The 17,878-nt window shown below is 57.6% G+C and overlaps 1 protein-coding gene across 1 annotated transcript; it reads right to left on the reverse strand.

The window, feature by feature from the left end:
• Nucleotides 1-1,673: 1,673 nt before the first annotated feature.
• On the reverse strand, nucleotides 1,674-4,053 carry DUSP2 (dual specificity phosphatase 2). Its single transcript, XM_043604052.1, has 4 exons — nucleotides 3,529-4,053; nucleotides 3,310-3,431; nucleotides 2,651-2,870; nucleotides 1,674-2,548 (listed from the first exon to the last, which is right to left on the reverse strand). The coding sequence occupies exons 1-4, from the start codon at nucleotides 3,914-3,916 to the stop codon at nucleotides 2,334-2,336; spliced, it is 945 nt and encodes a 314-aa protein (XP_043459987.1). The 5' UTR covers nucleotides 3,917-4,053; the 3' UTR covers nucleotides 1,674-2,333.
• Nucleotides 4,054-17,878: the final 13,825 nt, after the last annotated feature.

Genomic DNA, 17,878 nt, shown 5'->3' on the forward strand with positions numbered 1-17,878 from the left:
GGATGGGGAGGGTAGATGGAAGGGATGGGGTAGCGGTGAGGGTGGGGTGGGCAGCCACCAGTCCTGCTGTTTGTGAGATGTGACCGTGTGGTGGGAAGGCTCCCGTGACTCAGGGCCCCCCATGCTCTCCCCGCCCCCCAACCCCAAGCTGAGCGGCTGGTGGCAGGTCCAAACGGAAGCCCCACTCAGGACCTAAGGAAGCCCGGATAGTAAGCCCGGCTCTGCCCAGCTCTCACCCACCCCTAGACGGCCGAGGGAGCAAGGCGCTGGGGGGCGGGCTGTTCGTCCTTCACCTGGCCTTGTAGAATGAGTGCCCACCTGTGCCAGACCCCGGGCACAGAGGGCAGAGCAGACCACAGGCCCTGCCCTCATGAGCATCCAGCCCAGCGGAGACGCCTACCTTCACACCCGCACGCCTGAAAACCTTCACCGACCATCCGCTAACATGTCCTGAGCACCTACTATGTGCAGGTGCTGGGCTAAGCCCCTTAAACGGATTGACTTGTGTCATTCTCAAGACCACCCTAACTGCCAGGGGCTCATAATAAAACCCCACTTTACAGATAAGGGAACTGAAATACAGCGAGCAAAGCTGGCTCCCTAACCGTCAAACTACACCCCTCATGTGCACCCTGCCAGGCGCTCAGAATTTCCTAAGGAAGAGCCAGCACTCCGCGGGGATGACCCTTGAGCTGAGTTTGGAAAGGCAGAGTTAGATGACACTCCAAGGGGCCAGGAGCATCAGAGCGGAGGCTGAATGACACAGGGTGAGCTGTCCCAGAGCTGTCCTCAAGGGCCTCAGCACCCCTGCCCTCTGGCAAATCACAGTACCCGTTTCCGGCCGCCCCAGCATGCACCCCTCCACTTCTGGCTTGGCCTGGGCCCACGACTCATGCCTCCCCAGACAGCGTAGTCTCAAACCAGGCAAGTAACCAATATTCGGTCAAGGCATGCTACTTGAGTGGGTGGAAAGAACAACCAAGCCCATGCCTGGTGACGTGTTCTCCACACCAGACCCCGGGCCACATGACTCCTGGGGACAAGAGGGAACTCTGGAACAGGGGCTTCCGGGAGCCCCGGCGCAAACGGGCAGTCCGAGGCTTGGGGGCCCGGCCCGGGTGTGTGAGAGAAGAGGTGAGAGGCTGTGCTGCCCTCCTGTAGGGAAAAGGGGGCCCGGCCTAGCACACACTCGTGCGTACGGCCACGGGAAGAGCCACACGCGTGGGCACACACACAGATACGTTCAAGTACACACGGCATGCAGGTGCGTACGAGCCGAGCACAGACACCCACACCCGTGGCAGCAGCCACATACATAGACCCGCACACGTACATATGCACCCACGTTCCAAAAAGGAAGTGGGGCCCGAGCCATGGACACATGGCCTTTTCCCCACAGGGTCCAAAGCCAGGAACAGGAATAAGGTTGGAGACAGCCTCCCTGAAACTGCCTCCTTCAGCTCTGGAGACAGAGCTGGGCCAGGACACCCACACGGCGGTTGGCGGAGGTGGGGGGGCAGGGCCGAGGGGCTCCTCCTGCAGGTGAGGCCCCCCCCACCAGCACCTTCTTCCTTCCACTTCTTGGATACTGCCGGCACGAGGAAAGGCGAGGTCTGATGAAACAGCGTTCGAGCATTTTCCCAGGCACTGACTTGAGACCGACGCTTGAGAAGTTGTTTTTTAAACAAAACAATATTTTATTGACGCATCCTCAATGTTCTGTATAAATATAAAGTGCTAAGTTTCCAACCCCCGCCCACAGGGCCGGGAGGAAGTGGGGGAGGGAGTGTTAAATGTCAGCTGAACACAAATAACTTTCCAGCGCCTGGCCAATACAGGCGTGAAACACTCACACACATACACACGTGCGCACACGCAAGCACAGAGGTCCGGACGCCACAGACGCGTCACTTCCCCGACACCCAGCTCCCCAGGAGCTCAGGGCTCAGACTCCAGGCCTGTAGTGGAACCCCCCCCCTCCCCGCCCCTGCAGGCGGGGCTCCTGATTGTCACAGCTTGTTCCCTCAGAGCTCTCGGGCTGCCAAGGGCTTCAACACGGTGGTGGGACCAGTGGGAATCCATGGGTGTAGAGTCCAGTCAGTTTCTGCCAGGAGACAGAGGGGCGAGGGGAAGCAGACACGCCCTCCATTCTGGTCCCCCGGGATGAGGGCCAGCCCTCAAACCTAGCAGAAGAGCACCAGGTGAGAAAGTCCAGCATTCCCACATTCCCAGCACCACCAGCTGGGGGCTTTTGGAATTCCAGGGAAGGGGCAGCTTGCCCTGAACGGAGGGACCCGGTGGCCCTGGGGGAGCCAGCAAGGTGCGGCCCTGCCTCAGTGACATAGCACCTGCGTCTCAAACTGTAGCAGCTGCCCCATGAAACTGAAGTTGGGGGAGATGACTCCCCGGCGTTGCTTAACAAAGTCGAAGGCCTCGTCCAGCCTCACGCGGCGGCTCTGGATCAGGTAAGCCAGGCAGATGGTGGCGGAGCGTGAGATGCCCGCCTGGCAGTGTACAAGTACCCGGCCTCCAGCGTTCTTCACCGAGTCTGCAAAGGAGATGGGGAAGGGGAGGAGGGTCAGACAAGAAGGCAGGCAGGGGAGCTGACAGGTGCCCCTTCAGGTCCCTGGGCCGAGGGCCCCCCTCTTACCAATGAAGCTTATGGCCTCCTGGAACCAGGCACTGATCTCCACCATCTGGTTGTCCTCCACCGGGATGCTCTTGTAGCGGAAAAGGCCCTCAAAGTGGTTGGGGCAGCTGGCGGAGACGTTGAGGACAGCTGTGATGCCACAAGCCTGCAGCCCCTGCAGGTCGGAGGAGTGGCTGCAGCTGCCCAGGAACAGGTAGGGTAAGATCTCCACGGGGCCGCCCTGCATGGGGAGGAGGAAGGGGGTGATGGTGAGGTCTTCCCGGCCCAGGCCTGGAGAGCCTGAACACCAGTGAGGGAAGACAGGGCAGGCTGGCCTGGACAAGAGGAGCCCTCAGCCTATCCTGACCAGGATCACGCTCAAGAATACGAGGACACAAGGGGACACACACAAACACACACCTCCCCCATCAAGGCCCCGAATACACTTCAGGCACACAGATTCACGTGAGCAGCCCATATCATACACACATAGATGTGCTCCCGTTTGCTGCGGACCCACACACACACACACACACACACACACACACACACGAATGCGGACATGGAGAGACTCCTGGCATCCACAAGTGGCGGCCTCTTTCCCCAGAGGTGCCTATCGGGCAAATACGGCGGTGGCGGTGGCGGGGAGAGCAGTGCACGGAGCCCTGATCTCAACTCACCTGGTCGTAAAAGGGAGCCCTGGCGTCAGAACGGCTGTTCTCGGCCCCAACAGGCGACATGGCCGGGGCGGGGGACTCGGAGCACAGATCGGGGCAGCAGGCCTGGAAGCCGTCGAAGCCGCCTGCAGGGAGGGAGCGGGCCGGTTAGCGGGGTGGGCCCGGCGGGGGCGGCGGGCTGGGAGCGTGGGCCGGGAGGGGGCCGGCGCGGGCGGCGCTCACCTCGCAGGAAGCAGACGGCCGTGGGCCCCGCGCGGGTCTCGGGCAGCAGCGCGGAGAGCAGCGCGTGTGCCGGGCCGTCGGGCGGGAGCGCGGCCACCGAGGCGCTGCCCTCGTCCAGCACCACGGCCCGCGCCAGCTCCCCGCGGGCCAGGCGCGCCCGCAGCGCACGGTCGGGCAGCAGGCAGGCGAGGGCGGCGGCGGGCGGGCCCCGCGCTCGGCGCCGCAGCAGCGCGTTCCAGGGCACGGGCCGCGCGTGGCGCACGTGGTGCCGACAGAAGGCCAGGAAGGGGCGGCAGTCGAGCAGCAGCGTGCGCTCGGCCTCCCGCGGCTCCCGCAGCAGCGCGCCCAGCGCCGCGCAGTCCAGCTCGCGCGCCGCCTCCAGCCCCATAGCGACGGCCGTGGCTCTTCGGGCCCCTCTAACCGCGCTTCCTCTTCTTGTAACCCGGAGCGCTCCGGGACTCTCACGGCCTCCGCGCTGCCCGAAAGGAGGGTTCTGGGCGCCCTGGGCGGCGCCCCGGCTTAAGTACCCCCTGGGCCGGCCTCCCGGGTCACCATACAAGGGCAGCAGGAAGGCGCCGGCGCCCGCCCCCGCGGCCCGCAGCTGGCGCGAGCTGGGCGGGCCCGGGGACGGGGCGGGCGGAGGGTGGGGGAGGAAGCCGGGACCAGCTGGGGAGGGAAGGCGTTTGCCAGGATCAGTGGGGCGCGAATGCCACCCGCCACTTCTGCGCCCTAGCCTGGAAGAACGCTCCCACCCCTTGAGCTGCTCCACACCGCTCAGCGCTTGGGAACTGGCTTCTCAGGTGCACATCCCCGTGCCCGGAGACTTCGGCGCAGGCCGTGCCCCTTGCCAAGCTTCCTCTGCCTTCTGCCTTTCTCTTCCAGGATCTTCCCTCTAGGAATTTGTTACCCCAAAAAATTGACATTGTGATGATTTTTACACTGAAGACTGGGAAGCCATGCTGAGATGGCCCTTTTCTAGTTAGAAATCTCGCACAGGAGAAACTTTATTTCCCCTTCTCCCTCCTCTCCCGCACTGCATGGCTGAGATCAGCACTCTGGGTCTTACAGCAGGTTAGTGGCCAGGCTAGCCCGGACCATTATCCTCTGGGCCCCAGACCCTGGACATGGGCATGAGAAGGACCCCTGGACCTTCCAGGGGAAAGGCAGGGGGCCTATGATGAGTTTCCAGTTATGAGTGGGGCACGGCTTCCCCTGGGGCCCAGGGAAACCCCAGGGGCCCAGGGCGAAGCACTTCCCCAAGTCACAGGCCTACTCGGAAGGGGAACTCTGGCTGACGTTGCTGGGCTCTCCCTGGGGCCTTGTGGGAATTTCAAGAGCCTCACCGAGGGGAAGAGGGAGAAGAACTACCAGAATCTGCCTCCTCCACCCCCTTACCACGCCCCCTGTCAACCTTTCCTAGGCTGTAGCAGGCCCCCTGGACAGCAGGGACCTTGGACTGGCACCAGAGCGAGACAGCGAGCATTGAGAATGGGGAGCTCAGCGACTACATCCCTCTGCCCGCCCCCACCCCAGCCACAAGCCCAGGGACCGGATGTGGTGAGGCCCAGGTGTGGAGGGGTGGGGGGGAGGATCTTGCCCCCCTGGGTTGGGGGCAAGAAATTTTGGCCGCTGAACTCCAAAGCAGAGATGTTTAGGAGCTGCCCCCATTCCTGCCCCTAGCTGTGTGGGATTTCAGATCCCAACCCTTAGGCCCCCACTACTCAGTGCTCTGTGTAAGATCCTTCCAGCTCCCTTGCTGTTCCCTGTGTCCAGACTGTCTTGGAGGGCTGCAGCTAGGACCCGTGTCAACCCCCAAGCCCTCTACTTGGCTTATAAACTCTAAACTCCTCAAGATGGTGGGCCTCCGTGTCTATGGATGTCGGAGCATGGTCTGTATGCACAGTGTTTGAGACCGTTTGTAGCTTATGTGTGCTGTGGGGAAGAGAGGATCCAGGGAACAGAAGCCCCACGGACTCCAGAGATTCTTGGGGCCAAGTCACTCTCTCATGCCTCAGTGTCCCCATCTGTAAGATGGCAGCTCATAGTTCACCAGCTGTTCACCCACACCGGTTCCAAGGCTATGAGGTGACACCAGCGCCTGGGCCCCTGCAGTGTCCTGTCCCTCCCTACAGGCCAGTCTGGAGGCTGAGGCGGCAAAGCCCACAACAGAGCCGGGGTGTCTGGGCCACAGATCCCAGAGGCTGATATGGGGCCCTTATCCTTGGCATCAGCCTGGCAAATGACTTAATGGCTGATTCCAGGGGCAAATTACAGAGCATGCAAAAGAATAGTCAGGTCCAGTCTTGCTAACCCGTGGGGCTGGCGTCACCTGCCATGCTGGGAGCCACGGCCTTCCAGCTCCTTGGGGAGGAGGAGAGAGAACTGGCCCGCTGAGATCCTGGCTCAGGAGTGAAAATCAGCTCGATGGTAGGGGCTGCAGATCGCGGACTCCCATGCTGGGCTGTTGCCCTCCTTGGGAAAAACGGACTCGAAGTTCCACTCGGGAGTGGGAGTACATTATCAAAGGTTTGCTCTGGTGACACAGTCCCCGGGGCCCTGCCCAGCGCTCTGCCTGAGGTGGCTGCATACGTGTTGTCACCCCCCTCGAAGCCACCTGCTGTGGGGCTGTCCCTTTTGCAGCTCTGGAACACAGACTCGAGGAGGCCTGACTTACCACTGAAAGAGGAGCTTCTCTTTTGCCTCCTTCCCCCTCTTCCCAAACTGGGGTAACCCCCACCCCCAACAACAGGGTGAAAGCCCAAGGCCGGGGTAAGAAGAAAGGGAGAAGAAGACGCAAACCCACGTCCCACCCCCACTTCTGCTCTGACTAAAGATTCCAGACCTTTGGTGAGTCATGGCAGGGGATGTCTTCCCTCCTCTGCCACCTCCTGCAGGAACACCGTCCCCCCTGGCAGAGGGGAGGCAGGGCTCCGGGCACACACGGGTGAAGACAGTGTGAGGAGGGGTCTCAGTTCGACTGGATGCCCCCCCAGGCTGCAGGTTCTGGAGGGCGGACCCCGCTCGTCACTAGACCGTAAGGGACAACAGCAGGGGCGTGCCGTACTCAGTTACAGAGCGGGCACTGTGAAGTAGGTTTGGGACCCACCTTCATTTTTTTTCTTTTTAATTAAAATATCTAATTGGAACAAATGATGACGCTGTGTTCTTCTTTGTAACCACCTGCTCGGACAGTGAAGTGTCATTCACCTCCTGCCTTTGGGATTCCTGGTCTTTCCCTGCCCACCCCCCCCCCCCCCCAGCACATCTACCCAGCCCCCACGCCAAGTGGTTTCCTTTCTACAATCGCGAAGCTCGAAGCTCTGTGCTGATGTGGGCTTGTGTGTCGTATTCCTTCCTCCTCCTTCCAAACCTACACCCCAAGCCTGCGCCCCAGGGAGGAAGGAAGAAATGAATGGCATGGTTACCATCCTCTATGCCAGGGAGGCACGAAGGTGAGAGTGACGAGTGATGGGCACCCTCAGCCTCATCTGAGGAGTGAGTCAGGGTGACGTCAGGTTTCCTGTGCCAGGCCTCTGCCTAGGAGGCACGGCGGCCACCCCCACAGGCTCCTGCCAGGCGGGCATGGTGACTGCATGCTCTTCGAAGATGGCCCTGTCCAGCACCACGGGGAGCATCCAGGGGTCAGAAAGCCCGACTCGGAAGAGGGTCCCCCTGTGGCCGAAGGGGCTGGCGTCTGTCCCCACGCACGTTGCCACATGTACTTGTGGGCAGGAGCACAGTCAGGCAGTCTGCTGGGAAAGCTCTCCTCCCCACAATAGATATGTCGAGAAGAAAGTCTCCACTTGAAGCCGGTGTGGCTTTGACACCTCTCGAACATTAGCGCCTTCCCCAAGCGTCCGTATCCAGATCACTCTTTCCTCTGTGCATTGGCTCATTTACCGGCCCCTCACTCAAAAAATATATTTTGAGGACCCGTGATGTGTCAGGTACTTTTCTGGGTGCTGGGAATACAGCAGTAAATCACAAACCACTGCCCTCAGGGTGCTGACCTCATTGTTTCAATAATATTTGTTTTTGTGATTATGTCGTATTCATGGCAAGTGAGACTAGTTATCCACCTAGAGTAATGATATAGTTGGATGGTACAGATGGGACCCAAAGATGTTAAAGAGTGTGACGCAGGTGGGAGAGTCAGGACTCACTGTCCAGGAGAGAATCCCCACAGCCCCTTCCAGCTTCTGTGTGGTTCTGGGGTCTGGTTCTCCCTCCTGCCATGGTCCCCCATCAAGAGAGGAGCATGAGGCATGGCGGACGGAGGCGAGAGCAGGCCACAGCCATGACGAAGGGCATCTGGGAGACCCGGTCCCATTGCCAAAGCCAGAGCCAGCTCCCCTGGGCGAGAGCCATGCTCCACGGGCGTATCCATCAAAAGGACCCGGGCTGCACCCCTGGATGTGCCCGGGCTCGGGGCTAGGGGAGGCCCTCCTCCCTTGGCAGGCACCCACCCCCAGCACACGCTGGGCCCCCAGCACTTGCCTCTTGCAGCCGTGAAACGGTCCCTTCCCACCCTGTTGGCCAGATGTGCCCTTGGCTTAGGATGAAGTGGCCGAGAAGGGAAGAAGAGGTTGCTAAGGAAGAACTCAGTCACCAGTGGGAACGGTTAGGCAAGAGGCGAGGGATTCTCAGAAATGTGACCACACTGCGGTCTCAGGGTGCGTGGCTCTGTGATAAGAGGACTCCCAGGGCTGCCTCACGGCCAGGGCTGGGGGCAGTGTGAGGGGTGGCAAGGGGGCTTGGAGGCCCAGAGGAGCCAGAGACTGTTCCTTCCCACCTGTCACCCCTGACACCTTTACCACCACCAAAGACCAGGCTGGTCCACTCCCCTGAAGACGAGTGATGCCACCAGCAGCAGGGCAATGGCCCCAGCATGTATCAGTGAGCCCTGGGGGCTCTGGAGCCACGTTGCCTTGGCTCAAACACAGCTGGGCTGCTTCCTTGCTGTGTGGCCTTGGACAAGTCACTTAACCTCTCTGTGCCCTCATGAAACAAGAGCAGTTACTAGCACTGCGTTGGGGGGGTCTCCTAGGCATTCCTGCATCTAAGCTTCAGGGCTTGGGGGCCGACCTCATTACCCAGGCTTTGCAGACAGGGAAACCCAGGCCCAGAGGGGTCAGGTGGTGGAACCAAGGGCACACGGCCCGTAAATGCGAAAACTGGGAAGCCTGGCTCTGTCCTAAAACCTGTACGGGAATGGTCACATTCAAACCTCAGACAGGCCTAAGAGGTAGGAACGACTGGTACTTCAAATACAAATGGGGGAACCCAGGCACCAAGAGGCTAACTAAGTTACCCAAGCTGTCGTAGCTCGGTAGATCGTAGAGCCAGAGTTTGAGCTCACAATTTTGTGTCCCTCCCTCCAGCCCTCGGAATCCAGATCCCCACCCCACCCACCCAGGTTCCTCTTATCTGCTCCTACTCTTGCCCAAAGCCCTCCTCTCGGCTGGGCTCTGGGCACACAGGCGGCCATCCAGGAGGACCTTGCTACTTGCAGGGCATCAGCGCTATCTCCTGGCTCGGCCACAAAGCCCTTGAGGATGCGGGGTGCACAGGGCCCCGGACAGCCCGATGCTCAGCTCACGGCCACAGCCCGACACACCTCTGTAGATGTGTTAACGTGTCTCAGTGCTAGCCCTGAAACGGGAAGTTGATTACATAGGAAGTCGAAAATCCACACTGTTGAGCAGAGGTCAGTGTCAGGATGGGGCCCGCTAGGCCCCTCACTCCGACCTTCTCCCGGCTCCAGAGCAGAAGAGGAGCCCTCAGGTCCCCACCGCGGGGAATGGTTCCGGAGAGGAAACAGGCCGGCATATGAGTAGAGAAGTCCTCGGAACCCGTGCAGGGAGCCGCCGGGGGCCGCTGCAGTGGCTCAGGGGAACTGGTTGGACCTGGGGTGGTAAAGAAGATGGAGAATGTGTCCAGATCAGGTGTGGGGAGAACGAGCAGGGACTGTGGACAGAGCCACTGGAGGAGGGCTCCCGGGTTTGGGCTGAGCAGAGGGCTGGACAGCTGTCTAAGGGAAGGATGAGGCCAGGCCTTCCTCTCCTCCTTCCCGACCCCGAGCTCTGCCCGGGCACCTGCTCCCCCAGCCAGGGGACCCAGAAGCCAGCCAGGGGACGCCAGCTGCTGTGTGTGCTCACCACGTCCCGGGACTCGGTTTTACAGTCTGGAAGAGGGCCGCTTACTCAGCACGTGTGAAGGAGAAGGGCAGAGAAGGGAGGCCACCCATGCCACAGCCAGAGAGGAGCTGGGGGGCTGGAGGACAGAGGGTGCCCAGGAGTGCCCTGGCTCTGAGGCTGGCTGTAGCAGCACAGATGGCTTGGGGGTTGAGAGAGGAAGTGTCTGGAGAGGATTAGGCGGATCAGGGCCACAGATCGGATTATGCTGCCCTTGAAGAAAAGCTGAAGCCCTCACCGTTCACGGAGTCGCCCCTGGACCTCTAGAGAGGGCCATGCGCACGTGCGTGCACGTGCACACACCCACACACACGTGCATGCACAATCACACGCGCACACGTTCTTTGGAGGGGAGATCCCCCTGGGAGATCTGGAGGCTAAACAAGATGGCCCGCGTTAGTGTTGGACTCTGCAAATACAGTGGCAAAGACTCCCCTGGGTGTCAGGCCCTGTGCTGGGTGCCCCAGGGACACTTCACGATGAGCTGGGCTTTGCTGTCATCCCCAGTGACACAATTCCTTATAGCCCATCCACTACCCCAAGTCAGGGAGACGGCGATACAGGCAGAAATGTCCAAGGAGCCAGGCCTGGCTGTATTCTCGGCAGGTCCTTTTTTGAGCATCCCAACCAAGGTGCCCTGCTTCTTCCCGGGGGGAAGCTGCTGTCCCGTCTCCCCAGCCTGACTCATGCATAGCAAGGACTGGGCAAGGAGTGCCGGCCTCAGTTTCCCCAGGGGCAGGGGCAGGCCTCCGATTTAGTCTGACACAGGAAAGGGCCCTGGAGGCTAGGCCAGGCGGGCCACCGGTAGTTTCGCAGCCCCACCTTCCTGGAGCCTTCGGTGGCCAGGTAGGCACAGATGCCCAGTGTTCCTGCCATCATGGGGCTGGCTGGCTGAGGCTGCAAGATCACGCCGGCCTGAGCGCAAAAGAGCAGGAGGTTGGAACGAGGCCATGGGCCCCAGGGTGCAGCCCCAAAGACAAGAGTCATTAGGCTAGAAATCTAGGCGGTTAGACCTCCCCACTGCTGGTCTGGGTACTAAGGGTGAGGAAGGGACACCAGAGACACAGGAGGGCCAGAGGGTGTGCTGTCCTTGCCCAGAACCCATAGGAGGACCCACGGGAGGGCAGGAGAGCAGTGCCCTGGGAGGTGTCTGGTGCAGCAGCTGGAAAGACCTACATCTGGGAGGCCACCTGCCCCCAACCCCCCGCCATTGCTGAAGCCACTATCTCCAGGAAAACTTGCTAGGCCCTAGTACAGCCCCGAAGATTTCCCCTCAGGGGCCGGTGTCTCTGGGAGCCCTCCTCCATCCTGCCCTGCAGCCCCACACCATCCCAGGCCCGGCACAGCTGCTGCTCCAGGGACACTCCCCTGCACGGTGCCAGAGCGGTGGACTGTCCCCACCTGAGGGTCAGTTCCGTCCCCAGCCTGAGGCTCCTGTCCATCAAGGCCAAAGGAGTGAGAGGAAGCCGGCACTCTGAGGTCAGAATTGCAGAACTGCCCCCCCCAATAGAGCAGGTGCCCCAGAGCCTGGGGACATATTCCCATCTGGGGACTGAAGCCCCTGCTGAGGCAGGGGGGTGGCAGACGTGAACTAGACAGCTCCTTCCAGCACAGGATGCTCACCAGGTAGAACAAGATTTTTGGTTGCTTCCCCACACACCAGAATTTCAGTTCCCTGCACCCTTCCCCCACCAGGCCCCTCTGCCCAGGCCGCAGACTCTAGCCCAGAACGTCTATGGCTAAGGGGCCTGGCCATGGGTCTCCCCCCATGCCGCCAACCTTCCCCAGCTCCTGGGGACCGGGGCCTGCCTTCTGCTGCCCCACTGGAGACCCCAGGCCCTGCGGGCTTGCTCAGCTCTGTTCCAGGAGCCCCAGGCATCTGGGTGGTGCCTCACACTGGCTGAGAGCAAGAAACACTCAGCAATGTTTTCAAACACTTTTTGTGGGCCTACCAGATGCTAGGTACACTCTATGGCATTTCTCATTCTTCGCTTTATGTCACTTGAAGAGATAGGAATTACTGGGGTGCCTGGGTGGCTTAGTCGTTATGCATCGGCCTTCACCTTAGGTAATGATCTCACAGTTCGTGAGCTGGAGCCCTGCTTCGGCTGAGCACAAGTCCTGGGTGAGCCCCACTTCTCTCTCTCTCTCAGCCCCTTGTGGGATTCTCTCTCTCTCTGCCCCTTGCTCACTTGCACCCTCTCTCTTTAAAAAAAAAAAAGAAAAGATAGGAATTCCCTTAACTTTGACAGGAATTACTTTTTCTCCCCACTTTGCAGATGAAAAAACTGAGGTTCAGAGATTTTCCCTAGTGGTTCAAGGTTGAGCTGCGATGTCAACCCTTCTGCTCCCCGTGAGGTCCCTGTGCTTGGTGCATTGCTCCTGCCTCTCCAACGACAGGAAGCAAGTCTAAGGTGGACCTGGGCCCCGAACCCCCCACCCACCCACAGTAGCTACAAATTAGAGGGACTGGATCCCATCTTCCAGGGGCTAGGGAACCTCACCACCTTGACTGAGAGATAAGCTCGCTTTGCCTCCACCTCCAGGAAGCCTCCCTGGCGGCCCTGAGGGAGCGTCGACTGTCTCTCGACTCTCTCTCGGGAGCACCACAGCACTGTTGAGCGCTCAGGAGCTTGCGGCTGTACCGGAGCCTCTGTGCACTCAGCTGCCGCCTGCCCCTCTCAGATGCCACTCTGTCTCTCTGTCTCTCGGTGCCAAGCAAAGGACTGGAGTCAAGGAGGTGGGTGCAGAGCGCTCTCGTGCATCCTTTCTTCCTTTCCCTGCTTTGCCTCACCCAGGCCTCACCCCCGGGGAATTTCATTAGCCCTAATCTACAGGTGACAAAAGAGGTCCAGAGAGGACTTGGAAGTGAGACCTGCGAGGCCAGGTCCAGAGCAGGGGGCTGGTGGAGGGGAGGACCTGTCCCGTCTAAGCTCCTAGAGACGCACTCCCTTCCTTCCACCCCTTTTCAGAACTCTCCTGCCCCTGGGCCACCCGCAGTTGCCCGACTGTCACAAGAGGCCCTGTGCCAGAGCCACGCTGAGCAAGGAGGCCGTGGGCAGCTGACAGCCGCGGTTCCTGTGGGGGAAGGGTCAGGGGCACGTCACAGAGGAGCCACTGGGCTTGTCCTCGGTGGTCTCCCGTTTCCCCATCCAGAGCCTCAGGGCTGGAAGAGAAGTTCACTGCATCCTGGCCAGGGAGGGAATAAGTTGCTGGAGACTCTGGAGCCGTGGGGTGGCCACGTGGGTCTGGGGGACACGGGGCAAGGCAGTGTCCAGCAGCCTGAAATCTTTGAGGTGAGGCCAGGCTGGGCTCCCCCATGCCCCCACCCCGCAGGGGGCCAGGGCAGCTCCCCCAGACTGGTGCTATGCCGTAACCGATCTCGACGGGGGAAGGGGGGGGGGAAGAGACCCCACAGCCCCAGTCAAATAAGGGAAACAGAAACTGCTTGCATACCAACAAGGAGGCACCTTCCCCTTCCCAGTGAGCTCTGCTGGGCAGCCCCCTCATGCTGTGCTGTGGCTGGTGAGTCAGCCTCAGACGCCTCCCGAGGAAGGGCCCAGAGCACCGCCACCTTGCCTGCCTGCCTGGCTTGTTGTGGGAACTGAATCAGCCGCCTTCCGGAAAGGCATTTTGGAAACTATGAAGGGCTGTGCATGTGTAAATAATGTAAAGGATTATGAAACAATAGGCTCGTGACCCAGCGGCCAGACCTGGGCCCACACCTAACTGCAAGGAAGACCCATTATCCTCGGCAGCCACGTCCCCAGCTAAAATCCCAGGCTCCACCACGCCAAGCAAGCTTGTCAAAAAACAGATCCCGTTTAACACTCATTCAAGATAACGGGAAAGCGGCATTCTTAGCAGACGAGGAATAGAAAAAAATAGAAGCCTTCTTAAGTCCAGCGAACATCATACTTAATAGCGAAGCTTCCGGATCATTCTCCTAGGAGGAAGAACAAGACAAGCTAGCCCACTAGAACAGCTGCCGGACAGAGGCCTGTGGGTCCTGGTCTTTCAACGGGACAAGAAAGAGATGTAGGAGGGGAACCTAAACCATTGTTATTTGTAGGAAATATGGCTCCCTGTCAGAAGAATCTAAGAGAATCATCTGACAAATCTTAGCACTATGAAGGGAAATCAGCAAGGTAACCAGATACAAGATCATCACACAATAATCCTTGCTTCCCTACACACACACACACACACACACACACCCCAATGGGAAATTATAATAAAATGTTGCCGTTCAAAATATTAACAAAAACTATAAGATAACCAAGAAACAAGCCTAACAGGAAGGTGCAAGACCCGTGTGAAGACAGCTGTAAAATTTGGTTGAAAGGACGTGGTAAAGCTAAGTATACAGAGAACTATGTCAGGCCCCCAAATAAGAATATTTCACATGAAGATGTGCGGTCCTACCTGGCTTGATCTATAAATGCATTACAACCCAATCAGAATCGTGAGATGTTCTCTTTTTTTTAATGTTTTTTTTTTTTTTAATTTTTTTTTCAACGTTTATTTATTTTTGGGACAGAGAGAGACAGAGCTTGAACGGGGGAGGGGCAGAGAGAGGGAGACACAGAATCGGAAACAGGCTCCAGGCTCTGAGCCATCAGCCCAGAGCCCGACGTGGGGCTCGAACTCACGGACCTCGAGATCGTGACCTGGCTGAAGTCGGACGCTTAACCGACTGCGCCACCCAGGCGCCCCTAATGTTTATTTATTTTTGACAGAGAGAGAGAGACAGAGCATGAGTGGGGGAGGGGCAGAGAGAGAGGGAGACACAGAACCCAAAGCAGGCTCCAGGCTCTGAGCTCTCAGCACAGAGCCCGATGAGGGGCTCGAACTCACAGACCGTGAGATCATGACCTGAGGCAAACTCGGACACTCAACCAACTGAGCCCCCCGGGCGCCCCAAACAGTGAGATGTTCTAATGGCATCTGACAAAACTTTTTTTTTTTTTTTAATTTTTTTTTTCAACGTTTATTTATTTTTGGGACAGAGAGAGACAGAGCATGAACGGGGGAGGGGCAGAGAGAGAGGGAGACACAGAATCGGAAACAGGCTCCAGGCTCCGAGCCATCAGCCCAGAGCCCGACGCGGGGCTCGAACTCACGGACCGCGAGATCGTGACCTGGCTGAAGTCGGACGCTTAACCGACTGCGCCACCCAGGCGCCCCTGACAAAACTTTTTTTACATTCATGTGAAAAGAGAAAATATTACAAAAACAGCAAAGGAATTTTTGAAAATTAAGAACACACAGAGAGGACTTGTCCCACTTATTCTAAAAATAAACTCCTGGCTCTCCGTCAGTTAAGTGTCCGACTGCTGATTTTAGCTCAGGTCCTGATCTCTTAGTTCGTGAATTCGAGCTCTGAGTCAGGCTCTGTGTGGACGGCGTGGAAACCTGCTTGGTATTCTCTCTTTCTCCCTCTCTTTCTCTGCCCCTCTCCTGTTCATGTTCTCTCTCTCTCTCTCTCTCTCTCTCAAAATAAATGAACTTTAAAAGAATAAGCCACAAAACTCTAGTGATTTTTTTTATAAACCATTCAAAAAATGTTTTTAATGATTATTTATTTTTGAGAGAGAGAGAGAGCACGAGCCGGGGAGGGGCAGAGAGAGAAGAAGACACAGAATCGGAAGCAGGCTCAGGCTCTGAGCTGTCAGCACAGAGCCCCATGCAGGGCTTGAACTCTCGGACTGAGATCATGACCTGAGCCAAAGTCAGACGCTTAACCGACTGAGCCACCCAGGTGCCCCAAAAATCTGGTCATTTTTCAAGTGTGGTTCTGTCCCAGAAATAGGCAGATGGAACAATGGAACTGATTAGAAGGTCCAAAAGCCCACTTAGTGACACAGGCGTTATTTCAAACCAACAGAGCAAAGACTGGACCCTTCCACATACAGCAATAGGACAGCTGGCTATCCACTCCTTCAAAATTTTTGATCCATATCTCAAATTCACAAAAACACGTTGCATGGAGAATAAATCACTTAACATAAGACCAAAATGGGGCGCCTGGGTGGCGCAGTCGGTTAAGCGTCCGACTTCAGCCAGGTCACGATCTCGCCGTCCGGGAGTTCGAGCCCCGCGTCGGGCTCTGGGCTGATGGCTCAGAGCCTGGAGCCTGTTTCCGATTCTGTGTCTCCCTCTCTCTCTGCCCCTCCCCCGTTCATGCTCTGTCTCTCTCTGTCCCAAATAAATAAATAAACGTTGAAAAAAAAATTAAAAAAAAATAAGACCAAAATATGCAAGTATTAGAGAAAATATCCACCAGAATACGTTGGAAGCTTTGGGGTTAAAAAGCCATAAGCAAAATGCACAACACAAAGCCACATGTGGAAGAATTGATACATTTGAACTCCTGTAAATTGGGTGTCAGGTGGCGGTCAGAGAAAAAAATAAACAGGGAGGAGAAAGGGAGTGTGGGGAAGGAAAGCAAGAATAAAAAAAAGTCAAAGAACACAATAGAAAAAGGGGCAAAGAAGAGCAACGTAGAATTCACAGGTCAAGAAATGCAAATGTCCAGGGCGCCTGGGTGGCTCAGTCAGTGGAGCATCCGACTTCGGCTCAGGTCATGATCTTGCGGTTCGTGAGTTCAAGCCCCACGTTGGGCTCTATGCTGACAGCTCGGAGCCTGGAGCCTGCTTCGGATTCTGTGTCTCCCTCTCTCTGCCCCTTTCCTGCTCATGCCCTGTCTCTCTCTGTCACTCAAAAAATGAATAAACGTTTAAAAAAAAATTTTTTTTAATGCAAATGTCCAACAAACATACTCTGCCCACAGGAACAATGTGATGGGGTTATTTGCTCAGTACTGGGAGGGTCAGGTAAATGAGTAACCCCACGCCCCTTTGGTGGGAGTATAAATTGGTATCATTGGCGGGGGTGGTACGTGCAATTCAGCAAGGCCTATCCAAATGTTGAAAGCACATGCCCTTTGACCCCACAACCCCTCTTGTGGGTATCACTCTGGAAAGAGACTTGTACAAAGATTTCCCATGCAGCATTGTCTGTATCGGGGGGAAATGGAATACACAATTTTTACAGTTCTACCAAGCACCTGTAAAAGAATCATGACGCAAATCTACACGCACTGATCTAGAACAAGCTGCAAGAGAATATGAAAAAGGGGAGCTGCCCATAAGGTCGTATGGTATGATACTATTTTTATAAAAAAGAGAAAGCTCTGTATTCTACATAAACGTAAATATGTATCAAGACACTCTAGGAGGGGGGCACCTGGGTGGCTGAGTCGTTAAGCGTCGACTTCCGCTCAGGTCATGATCTCGCAGTTCATGGGTTCGAGCCCCACATGGGGCTCTGTGCGGACAGCTCAGAGCCTGGAGCCTGCTTCTGACTCTGTGTCTCCCTCTCTCTCTGCCCCTCCCCTGCCATGCTCTGCCTCTCTCTCTCTCCCAAAAATAAATTAGAACATTAAAACAAAGAAAGTTTTTTGAAGACGCTTTAGGAGAAAAAGTCTGGTTACAAACCAAGGACAAGCACTGAAGCACCCAGAGGTGGCTGCTGGTGTGGCAAGAGCTGCAGGGGCCACACGTGGCTGGGCCAGGCCAGGAAGCGAATGTCTAGGATTCTCCCACAAGTGAACTGTCAGGGGAAGGGGCCCTGAGGTCCGCTGCGGGGGCGTGTGGCAGGGGTTGCTCTGACAAGGAAAGAGAGTGCCAGTGTTAGTGTTGGTGGGAGGCCAGGCCGGAGGGGAGACCGAAGGCCCTGAGCAGGCCAAGGGGGTCGGCTCTGGCCGGGTGCGCAAAGAGAGGCGCCCCGTGACACTGACGCACACGCCTTAGGCCAGGTGTGCCCCAGCACCCTGTGCTGGCTGACCCCGCCTGGGATGCCTTTACCCACCCCTCACAGGCCCCTCCTTCAAGAGTTCCCTTACGCCTCACTTCCTCCAGGAAGCCTTCCCAGATCCTCAGGCTGAACCAAGGGCCTCTCCGAGGGTCTCCCAGAGCCCAGGCTCACCACTGCACTCCACCCCTCCCAATACTCAGGCCTCCCTGATGGCAGGGAATGGGCCTTGGCAGTTTCACGTTGCCCGCTCTTAGCTCAGGCCTGGCCTGAGCAGGTCCTCCATCGGGGTCTACGGGATGGACAAGTGACATTTTTGCCCTGTTCTTCCTTCAGGTTTG

Source organism: Prionailurus bengalensis, chromosome A3 (genome assembly GCF_016509475.1).
Source record: "Prionailurus bengalensis isolate Pbe53 chromosome A3, Fcat_Pben_1.1_paternal_pri, whole genome shotgun sequence".
In the NCBI taxonomy this organism is placed as follows: Eukaryota; Metazoa; Chordata; class Mammalia; order Carnivora; family Felidae; genus Prionailurus; species Prionailurus bengalensis.

Excerpts from the sequence above, each read along its gene's own strand:
- DUSP2 (XM_043604052.1), bottom strand. The coding sequence starts at position 3,916 with ATGGGGCTGGAGGCGGCGCGCGAGCTGGACTGCGCGGCGCTGGGCGCG. Across the intron at positions 2,871-3,309 it reads GGGCTCCCTTTTACGACCAG|GGCGGCCCCGTGGAGATCTT; the intron begins GTGAGTTGAGAT and ends CTCCCCATGCAG. Across the intron at positions 2,549-2,650 it reads GGAGGCCATAAGCTTCATTG|ACTCGGTGAAGAACGCTGGA; the intron begins GTAAGAGGGGGG and ends TCTCCTTTGCAG.